The sequence below is a fragment of the Sinohyriopsis cumingii genome, chromosome 15, assembly GCF_028554795.1.
Source record: "Sinohyriopsis cumingii isolate HCF-2022 chromosome 15, ASM2855479v2, whole genome shotgun sequence".
NCBI lineage: Eukaryota > Metazoa > Mollusca > Bivalvia > Unionida > Unionidae > Sinohyriopsis > Sinohyriopsis cumingii.
This window is the reverse complement of record NC_142975.1, coordinates 120,110,976-120,137,312: the sequence shown is the minus strand read 5'-3', so window position 1 is coordinate 120,137,312 and position 26,337 is coordinate 120,110,976. Positions and strand designations below refer to the sequence as shown.

The following is a 26,337-nucleotide window of genomic DNA, read 5'->3' as shown; positions in this document are numbered from 1 at the left end:
CGGGGGGCTGATTTATCATACAGCATGTAAAGATGGAAGATCTAGGATCATGTTCTTGAATCCTTCTGAGAAAGAAACTTGAATTCAAGATAAAAGTCCCAAAACTTTGATAGTATATAAATTTAATTAGACTTCAGTAATTCTCATAATTTTTCATACATGAGAAAATTAAAAGGTTTTGAAAAACTTGAAAAGTTTATGTAAAATAAATAGTTTGGGGGTACTGACCAAGTGTGTAAATAAAGGGATCTGATTTGAAAAAATATGTCACAATACTTTGCCAACCTGTCTGTAAAAATGTAAAAAATAAACTTATCTAATTTTTGTCCCTTGTTTTTCTCACACATGCTTTTAGTTCTTTTGATAACAAGCATTTTTTAGTAGTAATTTGTGATCAATAATAACTAAGCATACTATACGTTGCAGACAGGTGCTTCCTCTATTTGTTAATCTCAGCCACAGGTAATTAAGATATACATAAGTATTTGTTACTTATGTTACAACAGTGACAGTAACTTTATGAATATAATTGCAGTAGAAAAAAGATAAAAGAACTCAAAAAGACAGTTGGTTTTTACAAATGAATGTGTATTGTTGCGTAAGAGAGAGAGAGAGAGTTAGAGAGAGGGAGGGGTGGGTGGGGAGGAAACATTGTGTCAGTGCATCATGTGTATTTAGAGTGGTATTTCTTTATAGCTGTTGTGGTATGTTATGTTGGCAGTGGAAGACAGACAGACAGCAGTTGTAATCTTTTTTCATGATTGTACTCATCCTTATGTATAAACTCACACTTACTTAAATGACAAGTTAAATTCCATTGTTAATTAATGCCTTTGAATAAACAGTTCCAACCTGTTTTGTGATAGCCATTGTCACTTGATGCCAAAAACAACATGCCTGTTCGTTGTTTTTAAATATGCTTTGAGATTTGGCTGCAACTCAATTTATTGTCCATGTAATTCTTGTGACAGACAGAATGAAGGCAAAAAAGCCCACTGATGAGATCAAAATATTGAGTGCAAAGATTTAATTATTTTGTAAGACACTATAATTACAGTTTGATATTGAATATGTGATGTAATACATTTTACTTGGCATACAGTATTTTATCATTGACTTTACCTGTAGTTAATATAAAGAATTAAAAAAGATTTATATAGTGAACATAAACATAGAGGATATGGGAACATGGATAAGGGAACAAAATAAATTTTTGTGTGGATAACGACAATGATAATTACAAGGGCAATGACAACAAAAAGCAAGAAGTATAACATGTTAGTATGAAAAACTTGTCTGCAGTATTAGCAGCAGTATAACTAAATTTCTTATAAACTTATCCAAATTTAAGAAACATTTGTTTTTCATAAGGGATGGATGGATAAATGGCACATCGGCAGTAAAAGTGGCTATTTCGTGCCAACTTAATATAAAGTTTGAAAAATTTAAAAGTGAATAGAAAAATAATTTTAGGAAGATGATCCCTTCCAAATAAATGTACACATTAAGTACAAAAAGGTAAAATATAAAAGATAAAGATGTTATAACTTTGTAAGATGTATATAAAATAACAGAAAAAGGTAAGACATGTAAAATCCTTACATATGATTAAAATTTGTTGTATAAATTGCATTCCCTTAAGATGTTAGATTTTCATGGGTATTACATCCTCAAGCAGTTTCTGCAAGTAGTTCATGTCCATATGCTTATGTCTCACAGGGCAGAAGTCAACACATTAGACAGAAATCTGTTCCACTGTCAGAATGAACTTTCAGGCAGTATGCATGAGTCAGGAATGCATGTCTGATACACAACTGGTACACACCACCTTATCTCTCCGATTTTGTTCTATATGAGGGATTTCACTCACTAATAGTGGTTCTTTAGTTTATGAAGTTTTCATTCATGAACATGCTGACTTTTTCAGTAGTTGGTTCACGGAATAGTCCACTCAAAAATCAGTGTCTACAGGGTAGTAGATTTTTTTTAATACTTAGCAAATTTTAAATTGATATTTCTAAAAAAATCTTTTGAAACATAATATCTTCTCGATTCAAATATAAAATATCAACTTATTAGGTTTAAAAAAGATAATAATGACAAAACAATATTATATTCACCTATTTATTGTACATGTTTTCCTGTATGTAAGAAACTATGGATCTTGATGTGTTACAGTTTGCTGAAATAGATAGTTTAGTGCAGGTAAGTTATAATAGCTTAGTAAGTACAGCATGGAATTTAAATAATTTTACTAATAAATACACCTTGTGATGTAATTCATTTCATGTTGTATAATGCTGTGACAGGTTGCTCTGTTTTGAGTTCAACTGCTAATTTGTCTCGACAAGAATAACCTGAAAAAACTAAATAAATTTGTGTTATTTACTTATAATAGAGATAAACTTCTTACATAGGTAATCTCTTTGTAGATGTTTAGCTCACATGGCAGTAAGACGAAGTGAGTTACAATCTTTGGTCCTTCATGCATATTCATCACTTTCTTAATCTTTTCCCCAATCTGCTTAGCCTAAATCAACAAAATTTCACAGGTGGCATCCTGGTGTATAGTTTCTTTTAAATTTCTAGAAATTGTGCCAAACCATAAAATATGGCCACCATTACTAAAATAGAAAAAAAAGACTTTAAACATAATATTTTAACAATCAGCCGAACAGAATTGAACCAGATTTGGAATTTAACCAAATTTGACATAATGCATCTTGACTTGAAGGACTTTAAAAATTTATGAGCTGGTTTGCCTAAGTTGGCATGTCTGTGACATGGGATGTTAACTAGTAACATGTTTGTCAATCGGTTGGTTAGTCTACAATGTCATTCACACAGTAGTGACTGAATTCCTGTAATGGCTAGTTTAGAAACTTCTCCACTGCTTTGGTTGGTTTGTTGTTTCACATTGGTGCCATGCATCATGGACAAAAAGTACAGAGATTCTGCACTGCTACCAAGATGGAGGATGATGGTTGTCTGTAGTCTCGCAAGCATCAGATAGCAGATGTTCATCAGCCATCAAATATGTTGTTGTTACAAAGGTAGATAAACCTTCAACAACTTCTGAAATACCACTCAATAGAATATGACCAAATTGTACTAAAACATCCTGTCACCAAGGACTTTCAGTTTCATACAAATGATGCAGATTTACCGCTTAAAAGAATTCAACCAAATCTGACAAAGCATTCGGGTATGAGGGACTTTTAAGGTTTAATCAAATGATGCCACTCTACCATCAGTATGACCATCATTACTAAAAATGGACCATACATTTTCAAAAACTTGCTCAAAATAATTTGGAATAACTTGACAATTTCTTTGCAAGAAGTTTGCAAAACTTTTATACAAATAAAGCTAGATCTGAAATGAAATTTGGCTGTCATTATCACATTTTGGAAAACTTTCTTGAGAGAATTTGACTAAATTAGATAATATCATGATATCAAAGGCATTTAAGTTTTACAAATATATCCAGCTGGCAATCAAATATGGCTACCATTAGTAAAATAGAAAGCATTGAAAATAGCTTCTCATCATGTGTTGAATAGAATTTTACCAAATTTGACATAGGGCTTTGAAGTTATGTAAATAATATCAATGAAATATGTCCAGGTTACTAAAAAAAGGAAAAGATTTATATAAAAACCCCTTCCACTGAATAAACCAACAAAGTGTTGTTATTATACAAATAACATGTTTTGAAAACTTTGCCTTTATGTAGATGAGTTATGTTGTTTTTGCATTTGGAGTGATTTGTTCCCATAGTGTCTAAAAAAGATGGCATAACATACCTAAAATGAAGTTACATAAATGATTTTGCATAAATCACAATAGTGTGGTCAGGCATTTAAGTTACACTGAGCAACATGGTTTAGTTTCAGTGTTAGAAAACTTTCTTTTTCGTACAAGTCCTACATGGAAAATGACTTGGATTTTTATGACTTGGAATTTTTACATAAATGATTTTGCATAAATCACAATAGTGTGGTCAGGCATTTAAGTTACACTGAGCAACACGGTTTAGTTTCAGTGTTAGAAAACTTTCTTTTTCGTACAAGTCCTACATGGAAAATGACTTGGATTTTTATGACTTGGAATTTTTACATAAATGATTTTGCATAAATCACAATAGTGTGGTCAGGCATTTAAGTTACACTGAGCAACACGGTTTAGTTTCAGTGTTAGAAAACTTTCTTTTTCGTACAAGTCCTACATGGAAAATGACTTGGATTTTTATGACTTGGAATTTTTACCAGTCCTACACAAATTTTACTTGTCCTACTCTGTACATGGTTATAACTCTAAGATCTTAAAAAGTAAGTATAAGAAAGAAGCAGAACCAAAAAAGTTTTGTAAAACTTATCAAAATAATTTATTTTTCTAAGTTAGAAAATGAAAAAGAGTTCCCGGTCTCGAATGTGCTGATGTACCAAAATATCTTTGAATATGCAGAAGTGCTAACGGTCTTGACATATCACAGTGGCATTGTCCTAAACACCTTTGAAAATATTCATAGTAGTCCCAGAATAATATTTTAGTCTACGTCAGTGAGCACTTTGTAATGGTGATGAATAATCCAAACAAATATTACGTCACAAATTATATCAAACACAACATCAAATACATCAGCAGACTGATATTAAAACAAGAACATCAGAGAATAGAAACTAGGAATGAATCTAAATCACAATACCTTCTATGTGACTTACATCACAACACAACCCACCTGACTTGATTGTCCAGTGTGAAATTATCCCAAGCTTATCAACAATTTCAATATACAGAACATGAAAATAAATAATCTATTTTCACTGCAATTTCCTGTGATAGTTCACAATAAAAATATATGTAACAATATGAGACTGAATCTGCTTACAGTGTTGCACATCTGGTCACATGAATATTTTGATCAAGTGGCTTGTTTTCCCTCGGCCACCACTTGTAATATACAAACACATGAGTGGAATTTTCCAGCCTTGAGTTTGTTCTGTTTTTGGATAATTGTTTGCGAAAATGCTGCAATGGATATATCAAGACTTTATGAATAGTTCATCTTTATTCCTTTATTCTGAATAGCTCGTTTTTCTTTCTCTATTTGATGTCTGCCTAAATCAGTGAGTTGAAAGTTTCTATTCTTAATGTTGTTATTGTGGTCTAAATGAGTTGACCATCTTCTGAAAAGTAACTGCTGTTACATATTTAGCTCACCTGTCCATAAGGTCTTGTGTCATCTGTACATAGGGCAGACATGATTTTTCTCCATTATTAAAGCAGAATTCAGCTTTTCTCCTGACTTGAATCCAATTTTTCTTGATATAGTCCATTTTTTTCTATCATTCTGATCCAGGTTTTTAAAAAATGGTCTTTTCGGTCCCATTCTGCAACGACCCTTGTAACGTATTCATTCCATATATTAGTTAGCCCATGACTCTTGTAAAGAGTGTTCTGTTTGGTCAAAAGATTAAATTTGTCCAATGAATCTTTGTTTAATGGAAATTGATGGCAATGGAAAGAAGAACCATGCTTGCAAAAAATGGCATCCCAAGATGTTGAGAGAGACCATGACATAAGAAGTTTAGATAAAGGTTTAAAAAACTTATGGAAATGATTCCCATTCCGGCTGGAGCGAAAAGTTGACACTAATTTAGTTGGTCAGTTTTTAAGAAAACAACGCTAGAGGGCTGTCATTTTGTGACCTCTGCTCTACGTTAGTCACAGTTGGAAGAGTTGGGAATGGCACCTACAAAAGAAGTTGTATGCAGAAAAATTGAAGCTCAGAAGGCATCTGGAAATAGTGTAACTAATTACTATAAGAAGAAAGATTTCTTTCATGAGAGAACAGATGCAGCTCTCTGTCAGGATATGTGCACTGCATGTTGCCAAGCACCAGCTTGAAAGGAAAAAAGGCTCTCATTGAGAAGGAAAAGAAACAATTGCACATTGAGCCAAAAAAATTCAGTCAAAAAGGAAGGCTAAACAAATCTTTTTGAAAGCCCCAAAAAGAGCTCGACTGGAATATCAGCAAGTTGTGTCTACTGGATTTTTTGTATTTGTATATAGCTGATGTACTTGTTTTTTTTATATACAGATTAGTTTTGAAAAGAAAGAAGTATAATATATTTGCTGCAAAAATGGAGAAATTATTGTGACATGCACATAAAATAACTTTAGCACCAATAGTATTGGAGAACAAATTCATGTGACAATAAATATTGTGAAATTATTCAAGTCAAGTTGAAAATGTTTGGTAAGTTTCTTAGTTTTTCAAATGATTATTTTGTTTTATATTATGATCATAAGTTGCACCAGGAGCAGTTTTTATTGATTGTAAAATGCATTTTTGTTTGGGGGCCTTTGGTCCATTGGAGCATAGGATCAGGGGTGCTGCCTCTCAAGACTCCGTTGGGGGAGGACCCTCAAATCCCCCTTTCAATTTTTCAGTTTTTTTGGTGGAATATAAAAATCATGACTGGTCATATTATGATGTCTGCAATGTGGCATTTTAAAGTGATGTCTAGCACTGGGGCATCATGCCTTAGACATTTAGCATGATGTCCCATCCAGTCACATTGTACTGACACCAGGCTGACCAGTCCTAGTACTAACCTCTTAATGCTGAGTGCCAGGCGAGGCAGCTATTTGTACCATTTTTATTAATCTTTGGTATGACTCAGCAGGGGTTTGAACCTGTGACCACCTGCATCTGAGGCAGACACCATAAGGATAAGTGAGCTTTTGTTTTGACTTGGTGCATTTTGCTATTTATTAACATTTATTCCATCTTGTCAAAAACTTTTTGATCACCTCAGACTATAAAGTATGCTCAATGGGCTTCCGGATGTAGATGGTAATTAACTTGCACTACATTTTGTTCTATAGGTGGGGATGTAGAATGATAATCATGTCGGACTAAATAATACCTTGTGGGCTTGGAGTTGTAGAATCATGGTAATCAACTAAATTTTGCTCTAGGGGATGTAGAAAGGTAACCAGCTGGGACTAAATATTGTCCAGTGGGCATGGGGATGTAGAATGTTGTTAGAGGTGTCTAATGGAAACAGGTGGCAAAGTGGATAGCATATGAAACTTGCAACTGAAAGACCGGTGGTTTGAGTCCTACCTTGAAATCAGTCTGGGTTCACTAGTAAAGTCTGTCCTTGGACAAAGCACTTGACTCCAGTTGCCTCGAGACAGAAAGACCTATTTCATTTTGTTGTCCCATAAAACACCAAACTAAACCAGTCTAAATTTGCAATCTGACATAGTGCCATTCGGATTGAATAGATAAAAGGCTAGCTGATTTGCCATCAAATACTGCCATCACAAATGTTTAAAATTTCTTGAACATTTGTATTCTCATCTTCTCAAGAATTGCTTGACTAATTCTGACCAGATCTTTCAAGATAGTAGCTCGTCATAAAAACTTTGTTAGTTTGTATGAATGATGTCAATCTGGTATCAAATATGGCTGCTGATGCTTAAAATAGAAAAGCCTTTTAATGACTTCTGCACAGAGATGACTCAAAATCAGACAGCAGAATTTTACTGAATTTGTTGGAGTGTTTTAGCAGCTAGACTTTAAAATGTTTATAAATAATGCTGATGGAATACTAAACTGCATAAAACTTAAAATATTTTCTACAAAAATGCTCCACGTAATTTGAGAGACATTATGGTAAGACTGTTAAAGTTTGTACCAGTCATGTTGTTTACCATTGATTAGACCACTGTGGTGGCCTAATGGTTCAAGCGTCTGCACTGGGTGCGGGAGGTTGTAGGTTTGAAGTCCGGCTGAATTGTACCAAAGACTTATAAAAATGGTACTAACAGCTGCCTTGCTAGGAGCACAGAATTAAGAGGTTAGTATTAGGACTGGTCAGCCTGGTGTCAGGATAATGTGACTGGGTTGGACATGATGCCAGATGTCTGAGGCATGATGCCCCAGTGTTAGACAGCATTATAAACTGCCACACTTTATAAACTGCCCCACTACAGAAATCATGGTGATATGATTGCAAAATGGTTAAAGCTACATTAAAAATCCAAGTCACACACACACACACACATTCACCATTTAGTACCCACCCCCCAATGAATACAAGTGTAACAGATGTATGACAGATTAATAAAATACATTTTACACTCTTTGTAAATTTGTATGCATAGAGAAAAAAGAAGTTTAAATCAACCATTGAGACTTTTTTTAATGTACCTTTACAAGCAAAAATATAAGAAAAGAGGATTTGCTAAGATGCATGTGAAATTGACAGTCACAAAGTATAAATATTCCATGTGTTTCATGCATTGTATTACTGACATGTATTTGCTTGAGATATAATTAAATACAAGCTCAATTAACAATATATTGGAAAAACCTTGGGGAAAATTCCATCTAACAGCTTTGGCTTGTTATGTCATAAAAATAGCTTGTATTTTATTCTTTCAATGTCGATGACATTTACGCATGTTGCAATTTCTACATATGTATGCAATGTTTAATGTATAGAATGAATCAGTATTGTAGAAACAAGCCAATAGAATTAAAAACCCCATTCATTTTCTATAGATTTATTCAATGTTTAATGTGTAGGATGAAAATATTGTAGCAAACCCATAGAGTTACAAACCCTCCCATTTCCTTTATATATATTCAGTGTTTAATGTGAAGGATGAATCAATATTGTTTCAAACCCATGATTATAATGCTTGTATTAGTATTGAGCAAAGCACAGCTTAGATGGTGCAAAATTGTCCACATTGCAAGGCACTTAAACGGAAATGATACATTTTAAACATTAGAAAACACTAGAGAAAAATGAAAGACATAGGTTATAGTTGTCTGGGGTAAGTATGAAACCCGTAACTGAAAGGTGAGAGTGGATGTTCCAAGGAACCATCTTATTTGTTTTTCTTTCAGGTTCAAGTATTTTAAGTAGCAGACATCAAAAGGCCAATCTTAGGGACTGCAGGATATTCTGGTCGTTCAGAATACCATCCTTTTGTTTGTCTGTCTATCAGTCCATACATTTGTTTGTCCACTTGTCAATTACAACATAGTTGTAATTCATGAAACTTGGGACTTTGGGACTTAACTTCCTTTTAAGTAAGTTGCAAAATGGATATTATGTTCATTACTCCCTCTCCTAGGTGTCTGGTTTGATGTGGGTTGAGTGACAAATGTACAAAATTTTGGGTTCGAAAGTACCATATTCTGTATATATACCATTTCAGTTGGAATAACCATGCTTGGGTATAAAACATTTGATTTCATGGATGAAGAAGGATCATTATTGCTTTGTACTAATACACGGCCAAATCTGGGAGTAGCAAGTTTGATTGTAACAACAAACCTTTCCATCCCTACAACTTAAATGGTTCTGATTCAAAGCCATTGTCTTATGAGACTACCTGTAGCTTATAGTATATTGTCATCTATCCTTTGTATGTCTGAGTACTACAGCTTGTGATACCAGACATAGTCTTAATCATGCAGATGTTTTCCTTGTCTTTGTGGATGTGTAAAATGGAGAATGCATCTTTATTAACTTTGGAGCACTCGATTACATGGTTTCAGGTTTAAAAATGTTCTGTTAGTGATAGAGATAAATAATTTCAGTTAGGCACAAAAATTTGGAACATGTTTCAATCATTGTTTTGATTGAGAGTATGTGTCATAATAAAACTTGACTGCTTACAGCTGGAAAGAGATGCTGACAACTTTGGACTAGATGCCGACAATAAAACTGTTTTGTATACTTTTTGACATTAAAAATATTTGTTATGTATTAATAGTCCATTTATATGTTGAAAAATATGTAAATAATGCACTGCTTCTCTAAAAAGCTGAATAAATAATCGTATCTATATATATATATCTATAAATATGTATGTATGTATATGTATTATAGCCTTAGAATTAATTTTTATCAAGAACATTTCTGTTTCTTTGCAGTTTACAATACAGTTAATGTGTATTTTATATAATGAGTCTTTTTCAAAGGCAAATACAAAACATAGACAAGACAAACAAATAAAATAGAAAAATCATTATGTTTGCGTAACTTTACATGGCTGTTTCTACAGGAATTCAGCCTTTTAACTTTATTGTGTTTCAACTAGTTTATTTCAGCTTGTTGCTGATGTATTTGCCTTTGAAAAAGACTAATAATTGAGTTGAAAGTGCTCAGGCTAGCTAGATACTGTGACCCCGTTATAATGCGAATTCAGATATAATGCAGTCGTGGTGTGGCTCCTGAAATTTCATATACATGTATTTTTCTTGTGCACAAAAAAATTCTTAAAAAGTATGAAAAGAACGTAAAAAGATGCTTATCATTTTGGGGAAGAGATCGCGTATGAATAACAAATGCAAGACGATCCTGGCTTGGCTCCTGAAATTTTATATGTATTTTTCTCATACACGAAAAAGTATTTTTCTCGTACACGAAAAAGTTTTTATTCTTTCTTCTTAAAAGTAAGAAGAAGAAAAAACTGCATGAAAAGTTTATTCTGGGATCGCATAGGTCTTCGCCAATGTTGCAAACTTGGATTGTTTTTCCTTATTGGCTGCAAAACATACCATGTGGCTTTTTTTATTTGTTGGCGACATTGGCTGTTTAAACTTTTATATACAACCATTGGTTTGGAGTGCAGAAATTCAGAGGCCCCATGAAAGGAAGCAGCAAACTGGATATAAAATGCACTGCAACTTCTGTATTGTTACATAAACAAATTCTTAGTCCATACTGACAAACCATCTAAACAGTGCACAGTTATATCATAATCTGCTTATCCTGACATCTTGCATGAGTTCTGTGTGTTGTGAAATATCCGCTTTTTTGTTGTTGACATTTCTGGTAACGGAGATCAACCGGACGAGGCATTGTCTCGTAATCTATCTTTCATCGGATTTTCGGCCGCTCGCTAGTAACTAATATATTTACAAAAACTGACATTTGTATGTGGATGGTAAGTAAAATTCCTCTTCGTTTCACTCAGAATTAAATCCTTCAGAACACTCACGTTTTCTGTAATAATCCCTGTCATCAGAACACCTGCGTCTCTATCGTCCGTTGACCCTTTGTGTTTTTTCAGACGCCTGCGTGGAAGGCAGCATCATGCTGCTACCACAGATGTAAAAAAAAATAATATAAAAAATAAAAAAGTACGTCTTACTTATTGGTTTGTTCAGTAGGCATGGAGGGACAGTAACTAGAATAGTCTAAACAACGGCCAATTACTTTTTAAAAATATACCCAGATAAAATAGTTTGCTAAAATTTCAAAGGAAACAGATTACCTTTGAAGCACTGACTGTTATGAAAATGTACTCAGCAAATGGAAAAAAATACCAGTCTCAATAATGCAATACAGTTATTTGATGTTGCCGACACAATAAGAAATGGGCATTCGTTTGGTTCTCCAAAGCTGTTATTTAGCGGTGACTTCAATAACGCATGCACCCTTCATCAAAGAAAGCTGACTACAGTCTTTCAATAACAGCAAAGAACTTTTCTTCAAAGGAAGTCGGTACCAAATGTAAATAAAAGTGATGGAATCTGATGGATTTTTGCATTTTCCAACGTGACTGGAACACGTTAACTGTACTGTCAAAATTTACTTTTTATAGGGGAAAAGTTTATGCAGCTTAAAACGCAAACTAACTTTTACCGACTTGGAATGTCCTTTAAAGTAAATGTGCTACGTCATTCTTTACGTGAATGTGCTATGTTTTTCCACTGAATTCAGACCAATATGACCTGTTACAAAATTAATGAATATTTTAAAGCTGTGTGCATATTTTCGATGGAATCACTTGTATTGTGGATTCAATGTATATGATGAGGTTCACAGGTGAGTACACTGTGTTGATACTCTATTCATGCTATACATTAGACATTTATATATAAACAGGATTCACGATATGTACCTATTCATGGTTCTCTAAATAAAGTAAACTCTTTTATTATGTCTTCTCTGTTTTCACTACAGGTGTATTTCTCATTTAATATGCATCAATTCAAGATGGTAACTGTGCCGACGAAGCACGTATTTTACCGCCCGCATTTATTATCCCCCCCTTCACAATATTTTTTCGGGGGGGGGGGGTAAATTTTCTTCAGCTAACTGACTTGGTTGCATATAACACGTTTCGGTTTATAACGCGGTCCGGTGTTATAGCGGGGTCACACTGTACTAGTTTCGCACTGTTCGTTGTCAGTTTGTTGCACTTATCTTAATCAATCCCTGACACACGGGATCCCTTGCTGGATCTAGTGCACTTCAAAGGATTGTTATTTGCCATATGATTTTGTATTCAATATATATATATATATATATATATATATATATATATATATATATATATATATATATATATATATATATATATATATATATATATATATATATATATATATATAAAAGCATGTATATCTATGAATATTCAATGTATCATACTTTATTTTGCATATTGTACTATTTCTACCTGAAAAATGTAATTGTTTAAAGTCCTGATAAATCCGAATATTTGTTATAAGGTTTCTCATATATTTAAATATTTTCTTACTTTTTCCTTTCTAGAAATATACCATACATATTTATTTTGTAATTAGCAATATTAAAAGTTGTTGTTGTTGTTGTAGGGTTTAACGCCATTTTTCAGTACACGATAGGCTATACATGGCGGCCAGTATTAATGGTGGAGGAAGAACCCAGGAAATCCCCGGAAAGAACCACCGACCCTCGAGAAGCTACTGGCAAGCTTTCTCACATACCCACATTGGCCGAATCCGAGACTCGATCCCACGCAGACAGAGGTGAGATGGCAGTGATCCGTAACGGAAGGCGCTTAAGACCACTTGGCCACTCGGGGCCCAATTATTAAAAGTATATTACCACTTTTGTCTTTCATTTCAAGATGCAAAAAGTAAAATGCTGTTTTTTTTTCTCTCATTAAGACAGCAAGGATGTGTATCCAGATGTTATATAGACAAGTCTTTTTGTTTTTTTTTTAAGCTGGCACTTACCTTTTGCATATTCCTCACCTTTTTGAAAAGAAGCATGGAACCATGTAATGTACCTTAGAATGTTTTTAGTACTACTGGTGGCCTCTACTTACAAAAAGATAAAAGTCTAGTGATAAATGAATTTATACCTGATCCGTGTCTTTCTTTTGTATTGCATTATACAGAATCAGAGTGATGAAAAATATTGTTTGCTAAATGTTATTGCTCTAATGGAGTGCTCTTCATTTGTTTTCAATAGCACTTGATGGATGCAGAGGTGAGAATCTATAGCAGCATGGAACGAGTGCGTGAAACTGAAGATCGATCAGGGTCCCCATCCATGCTACCTGATGATGAGGAAACAGAAGATGAAGTTGATAAAAAAACTCCCAAGAAGAAAAAAGAAGTTCAGAGATCACTCCTTATATCGATGTTTGTGTTTATCATGAAACAAAGTTATGTCCTTACCCTTATTGCAATGATGGTGAGTCAGGTTTTGTCATTACGTAACCTCCTCTAGTTCAGTTCTAGCATCTACTCGACAAGCATGTGTGCATAGCTGCCATGTGTCCCATTTCCCCATATTTTGCACATGAATATCTGTGTTTATTTTAGTTAAAAAACCATTTTAAAAAAAAATGAAAATACAATTTTCTTTGCAATTTTCTGTTTAGAATGGGTATCCAGTTACATTGTTAGATTAAATGTGTTCCATGAATATCGGAATATACAGTTCTAAAATATGATTGGTTCGTTCAAAGTTGAGGCCACCATTTCACTCTGTAACCACCATATTGGACTGCAAAAAGCATTTGCCACTATCACTGTATCTCTCCTTAGTAATATTCAACTTCTAGTCATGCTGAAAAGGAAAGCAGAAGATTCAGAATTTTCTCCAGCAAAGAAAGGAACACAGGACTGAAAGGACAATTATACCATTATGTTTAAATTTGTGAAACCATTTAGTAAAGGAGGAGACTTTGCATTTTGCACATTGTGTAATTGTGATGTCACTATTGGGCATGGTGGTGTCATAAAACAGCGTCGCTATTGGGCATGGTGGTGTCATAAAACAGCATAAAAAACTATTAACATCAGCTTGCTGCTCCGTCATCAACAGCACACGTTTATCAAATGTTTTTCAATACCAGAGAGGACCTTGATGTATTTTCAATCTGAAGTTTATGTTACTAAAATTCTTTTAGAAAGGAACCTTCCTCATTTGGTTGCTAGTGATGCTGGCAGTTTATTTGCACACTTTATTCACACTGTAAAATCACAAAGGATTTCTCGTGTGGTAGAATAAAAACAGTGTCTATCATTGATGAGCTGGATTCTGATATCAAAGATGAAGAATTCATGTGGAAACTTTCTTTAGGGCTGTTCCATTAAAACATACATGGGACCCAGGGAAGGCACTTTTAACTCATTAACCCCTATTGTCACATTTATGTAGCAGGAGGTAGTAGCCTACTGCCCAGCCCTGTAGTATCAAGGTCATGTATGATACACCAGAATGGGGTGATATTATAGAAAGGTAGACAGATGTGGCTCTACAAATGTACCAAATAATCTGGACGTTTTAATTGCACTACAAAATGAAGAGGGAAAAACCTACAAGTTTTTTTTTTCACCCACGATTTGCCCATGGTCGGAATCCGATTTTGTGTTTGGATTTGAGACTTTTTGGCCTCAGATCTAAGGCAGACTGGTCTGAGCTGCACACAGACAGGTAAACATTTGCAAAAATGTAGGATAAGGTGGGCATTTGGAATAAAGAGTGGTCTCGATACGAAAATGATGGGTCCTTTAAGAAAAAAAGAAAAAAGAACATCAACTTTTACCCTTCTGCTCATGCGCAAGCAAAATAACCAACGGAAAACAATGTTTCTAACACAACTAGGCATTAGGCTAATGGAAAATCTCTTGGAAGTCAATGTATTAGGATGTATTCAGAAATAGCCCCCAAAATGTTTTTCCTACTCACATTTCAGGCAAAAACGACAAAAACCTCCAGGGGTTAATGAGTTAATGGGTGCATTTTGATGATATCACCAAATTTGATTATTCCTTGCGTATTTAATCAAATGTGCATCGACTGGCGCTGCATTTACGTGACAGGAGATAGTAGCCTTCTTCTGAGCTCTGTAGCATCAAGGTCATGTATGATACAATGGGTGATATTACAGAAAGGTAAACAGATGTAGCTCTACAATGATACCAGATATTCTGGATGTTTTAATTGCACTACAAAATGAAGAGGGAAAAACCTAAGTTTTTGGACAAGTTTTTGTTTTCACCCAAAATTCGCCCATGGTTGGAATCCGATTTTGTGTTCGGATTTTAGACTTTTTTGGCCTCAGATCTAAGGCAGACCGGTCTGAAATAGCCCCCAAAATGTGTTTCCTACTTGCATTTCAGGTGAAAATGCAAAAACCTCCAGGTGTTAATGAGTTAAAGTGGGGTACTCACCCATAGATGCAGTTTAGAAATTTCTTATCATTTTAATATAAACTCAATGAAATCAAAGAACACTGGCATATATTTTATAAAAATTGCCTTCCCTGGGTACCATGTATGTTTAAATGGAAAAGCGCCTTAAGATTGTTTGAGTTATTTTATGTTAGTACTTCATTCTTTACCACACTTCAATACTGATTGTGAGAGAATTTTGAATTCATTAAAAAAACCTGCACAGAATTCAGATCATCATTGAAAGATAGTACATTGGAATCGATAATGATTGAAAAAATAAGGTGTGGTGAAGGCTTGCATAAACAGCTTGTGTCTGATGTCTTACTCAGAAGGTGCAAGCGTGCAACACATGCATCTTTGACATGATATAATTAACTAAGTTATTATCCTACCTAGCTGATGGTAGTAGAACATAATGAATAATCCTTTGGTAGATGTTGTACATAGTTGCATATACATTAAAATTGTAAAAATCAGTATTTGTTCCTGAAAGACAGTGTTTTGTCATAAGCAGTCATTATTTTTGTACCCTGGGTTTGGCAGCTATGTGTGTGAGACCTGCATTACTTTTTCTGTTTAGAATAAATGGTCAGCTGCAGGATTATTCATTCCATTCTTACAGGACCCTAATCCTGTTATAAGTGTCCTTAGGATGCTTATTGTAATACAGGACCCTAATCCTGTTGTAAGTGTCTTTGGGATGCTTATTGAAATACAGGACCCTAATCCTGTTATAAGTGTCCTTGGGATGCTTATTGTAATACAGGACCCTAATCCTGTTGTAAGTGTCTTTGGGATGCTTATTGAAATACAGGACCCTAATCCTGTTACAAGTGTCCTTGGGATGCTAATAGTGCTATAAGACACTAATCCTGCTGTACATGTCCTTGGGATGCTCACAGTAATACAGGACCCTAATGTCGATATCCTTGGGATGCTCATAGTAATACAGGACCCTAATGTCAATATCCTTGGGATGCTCATAGTAATACAGGACCCTAATGTCAATATCCTTGGGATGTTCATAGTAATACAGGACCCTAACGTCAATATCCTTGGGATGCTCATAGTAATACAGGACCCTAATGTAAATATCCTTAGATGCTCTAGTAATACAGGACCCTAATCCAGATTCTCAAATTAATACAGGACTCTAATCTTGTTGTAAGTGTCCTTGGGATGCTCACATTAATACAAGACCCAAATCTTGCTGTAAGTGTCCATGATAACGTATGGATCATTTTGCTGGTATAAAGATCAGCTTGCTAGTGTATAGATGAGCTTGATAGTGTATGGATCAGCTTGATACTGTATGGATCAGCATGATATATGGATTTGATAGTTTATGGATCAGCTTGATAGTGTATGGATTTGATAGTGTATGGATCAGCTTGATGGTGTATGGATTTGATAGTGTATGGATCAGCTTGATGGTGTATGGATCAGATTGAGGGTGTCTGGATCAGCTCATACATCTTAATTCCAGGACTCTGACGTACACTTAAGAAAGCCTCTTTATTGTGGCAAATAAAGGGTTACATTATCTTAGATGGCCAAATTTAATTCTTCATTATGCCACCAAACTGTCCTCCAATCCATCTAATTCCACATACGATGAAGTGTTAAGGCCCAAATACCAAACCTGGGCCCAGAAACTAAATTTCATTCCATCTTCACCTTGGTTATCAAACCCCTTTACCCCAGTAATACATGGTTGTTGCCAGTTCAAAACCTTGCATCGTGGTTAAATTCCATGTGTTCAGATAATTCCGATCCTCCTATCATGACTATATTCCTTTGTGTACATACATTTCAGAACCTACTATTGTGGCTATATTCCTTTGTGTACAAACAGTTCAGAACCTACTATTGTGGCTATATTCCTTTGTGTACAAACAGTTCAGAACCTACTGTTGTGGCTATATTCCTTTGCGTACATACAGTTCAGAACTTACTACTGTGGCTATATTCCTTTGTGTACATACAGTTCAGCTATACTCCTTTGAGTACATATAGTTCAGAACTTACTACTGTGGCTATATTCCTTTGTGTACATACAGTTCAGAACTACTGTGGCTATACTCCTTTGTGTACATACAGTTCAGAACCTACTATTATGGCTATACTCCTTTGTGTACATACAGTTCAGAACTACTGTGGCTATATTCCTTTGTGTACATACAGTTCAGAACCTACTATTATGGCTATACTCCTTTGTGTACATACAGTTCAGAACTTACTACTGTGGCTGTATTCCTTTGTGTACATACAGTTCAGAACTTACTACTATGGCTATACTCCTTTGTGTACATATAGTTCAGAACTTACTACTGTGGCTATACTCCTTTGTGTACATATAGTTCAGAACTTACTGTTATAGCTATATTCCTTTGTGTACAGACAGTGCAGAAGATAGAGACATGGTTGCATCTGCCATAGCAACACCCCATGGCACAATCTCAAGTGAGTTACTGGATGAAGTCACTATTTTACCACAGAAATTACATCTATAATAAAATCTCTGAACTGCATTGAAGCCTCTAAAAACAAGTTTCATCATCTTCTTGGGAGTCACTTTCCACACTGAAAGCTTTGCAAACCTTTAATTTGTATTGTAAATATCCCAGTATTTAGATCTATCAGTCTGTGGCACAAAGGAATGAAACAAATCTACAAAGATCGGTACCTTAGGAATAAAAAGAATTTACAGTATTCGTTGTTTGCAATGAAGCCATTCGGTCATTGGCAGTTTCTTGCTTCAACATATTTTGATAATTCTAAAACAGTTTATGCAAAATATACTAAACATTTTTATATGCTCAGTATAAAAGTTTTGGTTTCAAAAATTTGGCCTGGTACTTTTCATCATTGAAGACAGACTTTGAAAGAAAAGGAATTTTAGCTAAGCAAAAATTTGTTACACTTTTAGCCAGTCTTGCTTAAATTCCAGGCATGGAGTATCACATTCCACAGTTGGCTGACTTTTGTCCTGCTGCTAGCAGCTTGTGGAATTTGGATGATGCCACGATCTCGACGTGTATGTCTATTGCTGTCCCCATTCATATTGTTTTATGGAGAAGGGCTACTCATTATCCAGTTTGTTTATGGCATGGACATAGAAGAGCTTCCAGAAAAGATTGGCAACGTTGAATTAGCAGAAATTGGCCTGAAGAAGTTCACCTATCCTGTGCTACAACTGGCTGTACAGGTAAATGTGGAACTTATATGGACCATATTTTTTGTCATGGCCAGAGTGATTAATGATTAATTATATGTGTACACCTATATATCCTGATATTATCATGTTCAAGTCACAAGAGTACAATCTATCAACGCAATCTGTGTTGTGTAAATAAATCATTAGCTTCTTTGAATTCTCATGTTTGAAAATATAAATTAGAAATCATTTTATTCTGTTAAAACAGGCTGTCAAATAGTTAGCCCAGGCATGGGCAACTTCCTTCAGGGTGTGGGCTAGATAAGTGATTGTTAAATCTACACCCTATGATGTAAATTAAGGAGAAACAAACCCAGGCCCACAGGCTATATATTGTCCACTTGTGAGCTAACCTGAAGGAAGGAATACAGTAATAGGGTTGTGTTGATAGATTGTACTTATGTGATTCGTACATGATAATGTCAGGATTGCAAGTCATTCTGCACAAAAACCAAAGCCTATTGTGAAACATTTCAGATCTTCTCACCAAGGGGCAACACATAATTTAAAATGTCTCCTCAGTTGAAGTTTGAACACTTTAGTTTATATATGCGATTGTGTTAGTTGTAGTAAGGACAGAAGACGTAAATACTGATATTCTTTCAGCATGGCCTCTAAGTTGTTCTATTTTGTACATTAATAACTCCAACAAGGGTCTTCAATAGTAATAATGTCCTTCCTCCAATTTGCCACCTTTGTTGCTAGTAAATATATTAAAGGCCAAGTGTCAGCTTTTGCTGATGTGAAGACAAAAAAAGAACATATGGGTATTTGCATCAGCTGGGTTACAAACAAGTCCTAAATAACATCGCAGATAATTAATTTCCAGTTAGAGTATCAGAATCTATATGACTTTATGTTAATTTATTCTTTATAGTGTTTTACATTTTATTTCAAGACTTTTTAATTTGATTTTGAAAAAAATCATTTCATGCAATTTCAAGTTCTCTTTTGTTTCAGTTACTCACTATTTACTCATTCATTGCTTTGCTCACTGAGTTAATCAACATTGAAATAAATCATGATTAAGTTAAATCCATACTGTACTGTTACACATTAGAATATATTTTAAATGGAAATTAATTCAGAATTGGAGTTCATAATTGTCTTGTTACCTTGAAAACCAAGGTAAAGTTCTCAGTCCAAATTTGATTTAGTTATGGCCACTATAACATTTGCCCTTGTATCATGAATGTCATTTCTACTCAGTAAGTTTTGAAGGGCTTCATAGAATTTAATTAAATTAGGATTGGGCTCTAAAATAAAAGAGCTTTGATCATATTAGACTTTTACCTTTTGCTGTCATTATTTATGACACGAGTTATGGCCACTGCTTGGAATGTTGCATATGTATCTTGAATCAAGGTTTCTGTAATATCACCTCATTGATAGAGCATACAAAGATTTATAGTTGCAATCATTGTCCGGGTTACATATTGTTGATATAGTTTGGTAATATGGCTCATCCATGGGAATGATATATTTTGGTGACATGGTTATTCCATGATATTGTGATTGATATATTTTGGAAATGTGGTTATTCCATTATAATGTAACTGGTATATTTCCTTTTTGGGTAATGTAGTTAGTTCATAATAATGTAATAGATATATTTTGGTAATGTGGTTAGTCCATGACAGTGTTAATTGATATATTTTGGTAATGTTGTTAGGTTATTCCATGATATTGTAATTGATATATTTTCCTTTTTGGTAATGTGGTTAGTTCATGAAAAATGTAAGTGATATATTTTGGTAACGTGGTTAGTCTATGACAGTGTTAATTGATATATTGGTAATATGGTTACTCCATGATAATATAATTGATATATTTTGCGAATTTATTTATTTTGTTTTATTTAATGTGATTAGTTCTAGATAATATAATTGATTCTAGATGTTTCTACCATATTTTTGGGGCCTTGAGTGGTTGTAAGCGCTCACCATTACGGATCTCTGCCATCTCACCTCTGTCTGTGAGATTTAGAGTCTCAGGCTCGGCCAATGTGGGTATGTGAGAAAGCTTACCAGTAGCTTCTTGTGGGTCATTGGTTCTTTCCAGGGTTTTCCCTTGTTCTTCCTCCACCATTAATACTGGCTGTCATGTATAGCCTATCTTGTGCTGAAAAATGGCATTAAACCCTACAACAACAACAACAAATCTACTATATTTTTATATTCCAGGTGTTGTACACATCAATGTTTTGGATGGGGTGTCGGCAGTTTATGCGAGAGCGTAGGGCATGGATATTGGCAGATGAAGAAAAATATCAGCTACAACCACTCAGCAATACAGAGTCGAACATTTCATGGCCAGTGGTTTTCAGTATGCATCAGCAAACGTTACCCTTATATCTTTATTGTGTAATCATTTGATCCTTTAAATCTGTATTGTGGATATCATCACATCAAGGCTTGTAAACTTAAACTACACATCAGAGTCATATAGTTTTGACATTCCTTAACTAAAGCTAGAATCATAAAACTTTAAGGATCTTTTTGTTTACTCTGTTAACTTGCAAATTTTCAATAGATTTGCTTCAAGTATCATATCTAATTTTAAATGGATTTGCTTAATTATCATATCTAATTTTGGGGTCTTGAGCACAATCACGTTTCATGCTTTTAAACACTTGAAAGTTGGGGATTACTAACCTTGGCATCTTAACCATAAGGTATAATGGAAAAGGTAAGAGAAAGATTTTGACTTGCCTACTCAGAATAAAGCATGTGATTTTGTATTTATTATATACTCCCTCCTTTACATTTTCCAGATATTTTCAGCTGTAAAGTGTGACTTATTCAAAACAAATTGAAATTTGTAAATATTTTATATGGTGTTCTGATGTGGATGTCACTGAAACACCTGAATAGTTCCAAGCCTGGCTGTGCAATACAAAATTGTGTATTGAGCAGCCATATCTAAAGATTTATCAAAAATGTAAAATTAAATAGGTATGTAATAAATTATCAAAATGAGTATTCTCTAATCACAGACAATGAAATCTGTGTTAGCAGACACCTACCTGTCAAGGACACATGCTTGTGGTGTACAGTGAAATCTGTCTCAGCAGTGAGCTTTTAGCAAAGACATCTGCTCATGGAGTACAGTGATACCTGCCTTTGCAGATGCCTACATATAAATTACACCTGCTCATGGAGTACTGTAAAATGTCCTAGCAGATGCCACCAAACAAGGACACCATCCAGTGGAGTACAGTGAAGAATGTCTTAGGAGTTGTCTTCATATCAGTGACACCTATCCATGGAGTAGAGTGATATATGCTTTTGCAAATACCTCAGTATCAAGCATACCATCACATGGAATGCAGTGATGTCACTCTTAGCAGAAACCTAAATATCAAGGGCACCTGCTTGTGGAATACAGTGAAATCTGTATTAGTAGGCACATCCATGTCAAGGATACCTACTCATCGAGTATCGAGAAACCTGTCTTAGCAGACATGTCCATATGAAGGGCACCATGGCTTGGAGTACAAATAAATGTATCTTAGAGGATCTCTCCATTTAAAGGTCACTGTTCATTGAGTAAGGTGAACTGTATCATATTCACCTCCATATTAAGGACACCAGCTCATTGAGTACAGTAAAATGTATATTATTATGCATCTTCATATTAAGAACACGTGACTGAGTACAGTGAAATGTCTTGGCAGATAGCTCCATATAAAGGACACCCAATGAGTGAGTGTAGTGAAATCTGTCTTACTAGGCACCTCCATATCAAGGACACCTGTTTTAGAATAGTGTAATCTGTATTAGCAGACACCCCCATATCAAGGACATCTGCACATGGAGTACAGTATAATCAGACATTGCAGATATCACTAAATCATGGACTTTGGTTTATGGAGTACATTGAAACCTGTTTACATAGAAATAAAAATGATATGAGGACAAAGGGACCCATAAACATTATCCTTATGAACAGGTGTCCTTTATATGGCGATATATGCTAAGGCATGTTTCACTGCCCCCAAAATTACATATATGACCTTTAAATGGACATCTCACACAGCATGAAAATGTGTGGTCAAGTGTCTTTTGATTGACACATTTCATTGTAGTTATAACTAAAGTAAATATGTCACTTAAAATTAGGTTATTGAATAATCAGACTAAACATAAATAAAAACTCAGTAATTGTTTCTGAATGATTTTACAGTAAACTTAATCCTGTATTCTATGCAGTTTAGACCATAGCAGTTGTGGTAAGAAATTTCATTCGATAGTGTTTTCCAGGAGAAAATGCACAACATTCAAGAAAAAGAAAGGATAAATTAATAAAATGGCATATACCTTAATTCATAAACTCTTTAAATATAGTTCTGAAAACCATTTGAATCTTGTCTTATTTTCTTATTTACACCATGTAGTGACTCTTCAAGTTGGTCAGTCCATAATAACATGCATTGTGTATGCCCTATCTTAATCATAGAATGTATTTGCTGCATTATCTGATGGATATTGTTAATCGGAGGAAAAAACTTATGTATTTCACAAAATTCATGTAACATTTACCTTTGCGTACACCTAACATTTGGAATTGTTTTAATCCCATTCAGGTCAGTCAGGTTAATACAATGCTTCTTCATCTAAATAAATAACAGTCATGTATATTTCCCATTGAACTTGTTTCTTCTTTAACAAAGAGACAGAGCTTCTAACCACACTGCTCGAACATGATTAATAAGGAGGTAGCTTTATACCATGATGCTCAGACATGATTAGCAAAGAGAGAAATCTTTGGACCACAGTGCTCAAACATGATTAACAAAGAGAGCTTCAGATCATGATGCTCTGGCATGATTGAAGAGAGAGAACTTACATCACATTGCTAAAACAGGATTAATAAACAGAGAGAGAGAGACCTTCAGACCACAATGCTCAAACATGCTCAGATATGATTAACATAGAGAGAGTGAACTTCAGACCACAATGCTCAAACATGATCAGTAAAAAGAGAGCTTCAGACCATTATGCTGAAACATGATTAACAGAGAGAAAGAATTTCAGACCATAATGTTCCAATATGATTAACAGAGAGCTTCGGTCTACTATGCTCAGATATGATTAACAGAGAGAGAACTTCAGATCACACTGCTCAAACATGATCAGTAGAAAGAGAGCTTCCAACCATTATAATCAAACATGGTTAGCAAAGAGATAGAGAGCTTCAGACCATGATGCTGAAACATGAATGTGGGATACGATCCAACCCATTCATATGTTGGCATAAAGTATGAGCTATAATGAAAGAACATGGCAGTAATACCTCATATTGACCTGTCACTTTTATCATTGCTTTGTTAGAATGCTTCATGCTGATTAACTATTCACCCAGTATGAAAACAGCGGTACATATGTTAGGAGCTGGAGAAGCAGGCCAGTAATTGAAACAGTACTGTTGATTTCATGTTCAGTAGCTGCAGGTGATTTTAAGTTGGTTTATTTTTGTCTTGTCATTGTTGAACATAACTTGATTTCTAGGACTAAGGATATTCATAATGCAGAGATTTGATTTTTTTTGCTGAAAATTATACAAAGTACATGAAGCCTAAGTCCATTGACATGCATGCCCTTTTGCAATGTAGCAGATACAGTGCAGTTTTCAGATGGTCTTCAAAATATAGTTTACAGAAATAGTACTTATATTTTTTGTTTAGTGTGCCTCAAAGCTGTGAATGTTGCTAAGTCCATTCAAATTTTTTCATGCATTGGCTGATATCTATATGAACATAATATTTTGTTGTGGCACTTATAACTGACAAGCTGTTAAACTGATGAAGGTGGTTATTTTAAGAGTTAAGAGTAAAATAGCACTTGTGTGGTATAGAGCAAAATATTTAGGGGTTCCAAAAACATAGGGTAAAAATGTACATGTAATAATACTACCATCTCTTGCATCGTATGTTACTGACTAGTTGTTTGTTGTTTTTATCTTGGAATAAGGACTGTTCTATTTAAACATACTTACTACCCATGTAAGGCAGTTTTAAAAAAATGCATCCCAGAGTACACTGATTATACAAAGAGGTCATATAAAAATTGCACAAAATTGTAAATGGCATCTATGGGAGATGATTCCACATTACAAATGCTTTCCTGGAGTCGCGAGTATGATGTAATATAGATAAGCCAGAAGTATTAGTAATACTGACTTTTTGTGTAGTAACTACTAACATTACTCCATGTAATAATACTTCCAGCCAGTTTTTTCTCTCGTTAAATGATGACCAATAGTAAGTGGTTTTCACTTAAGACAAAGTACTGATACTACTAACTGATTAGGTACTTTTTATGTAGGAATCACTAACACTACTGACTAATTTGCAGCTGAGTATATAAAAATGAAGTCCCTTGGATATATCTCAGATGAAGACAGTAAGAGTACTTACATATTTTCATGGTGAGGGGATAATTTATAATATATTTTGCTCCTTCATGGAAAGGGACCCAGTAAAAGATGAATAGTTAAAATTTATTTATGCATTTGGGATCTAATAGATACTATTTTTCATGTATCAGTTCATTAATAGGATTTGATGCCTGGTTTTCGTTTTTTGCTTACATGTAGAAAAAGCTTTTTTTCAATTATCAGTTTTGTATGTCTGCTTATCCAAGAATTGGGTGAGGTCATGGTTATGAAATTCATTATGACCATTAAGATTATAATAGCACTGCATTGCCATTGGTGTTGAAATCATATTTTTACAAATGTTTTCGTTCCATCTATGAGTCTTGTTATCAAAGTGACAAGCTGTGGTTATTGTTACATTTTCGGATTATAAAATTCTTTGTACAGAATTTTCATGCAAAACAGTTGTTGCAAACAATATAGTGGATGAGACAGTTTGGTTTTTGTATCCTATAGAATGGAAGACAGATTTGATAGTGAAAGTGAGTTCTGGAGTATCTTCTTACTGTGAATAGTACTAGTAATAGTAGTAGTAGTAGTAACACTGATTTTTAGTAATTCATATGGCAGTAGAAAATGCTTTCAGAAGGAAATGCCAATGAATCAAGGATTTTTCAAGTAACATTTCAAATGTCAGTATAAAGAAAAGAAAATTTAACCAAAGTTATAATTGTTATTCATGGCAGTATGTTTATTATTGTCAGAAGACAATGAATAATTAGACAGTTCTACCCCATTATACTCTACCTCATTATAATGCTATTCTGGATATAACACAGAACTACTATGAATCCCATGACTAAAATCATACAAATGCACAACAATATGGATTGATAAAAAAATTGTAGTGAAACTAAAACCTATATCTTCATTTCATTATTATTTACCAAATTTAGATAATATGTATCACTCAGGAGCAGATCCACTATCTAAATGATTCAAAGATTTTGGGGAAAAATCTGGAGCTATAAGCAAGTATATATAGCCATCTGTTTTTGGTTTTTTTTGGGGGGGGGAGGGTAGCAGGGATAATCATTGTAGATCAGTGGATCAAAGTCTCAGTCAACATTATTACTGTAGAAGTTGTAATAATGTGTGAATAATGTCCGTAAGGCTCTTCAGTTAGCTTTTTCTCTAAAATTTTAAAGTATTGATAGACAAGGTCAGTCAGACATAAAATAGTTTG

The 26,337-nt window shown here is 34.4% G+C and overlaps 1 protein-coding gene across 11 annotated transcripts in view; it reads left to right on the top strand.

Annotated features, from left to right (window-relative positions):
- Positions 1 to 26,337, top strand: part of LOC149782598 (piezo-type mechanosensitive ion channel component 2-like) — a 263,620-nt gene that overhangs the window by 68,398 nt on the left and 168,885 nt on the right. For all 11 annotated transcript variants that reach the window (XM_089934052.1, XM_089934060.1, XM_089934057.1 and 8 more), the window contains 3 exons: positions 13,281 to 13,505; positions 18,447 to 18,704; positions 20,897 to 21,038. In XM_089934052.1, the coding sequence (XP_089790178.1) occupies positions 13,281 to 13,505; positions 18,447 to 18,704; positions 20,897 to 21,038 (625 nt within the window). The remainder of the gene's footprint in view (positions 1 to 13,280; positions 13,506 to 18,446; positions 18,705 to 20,896; positions 21,039 to 26,337) is intronic.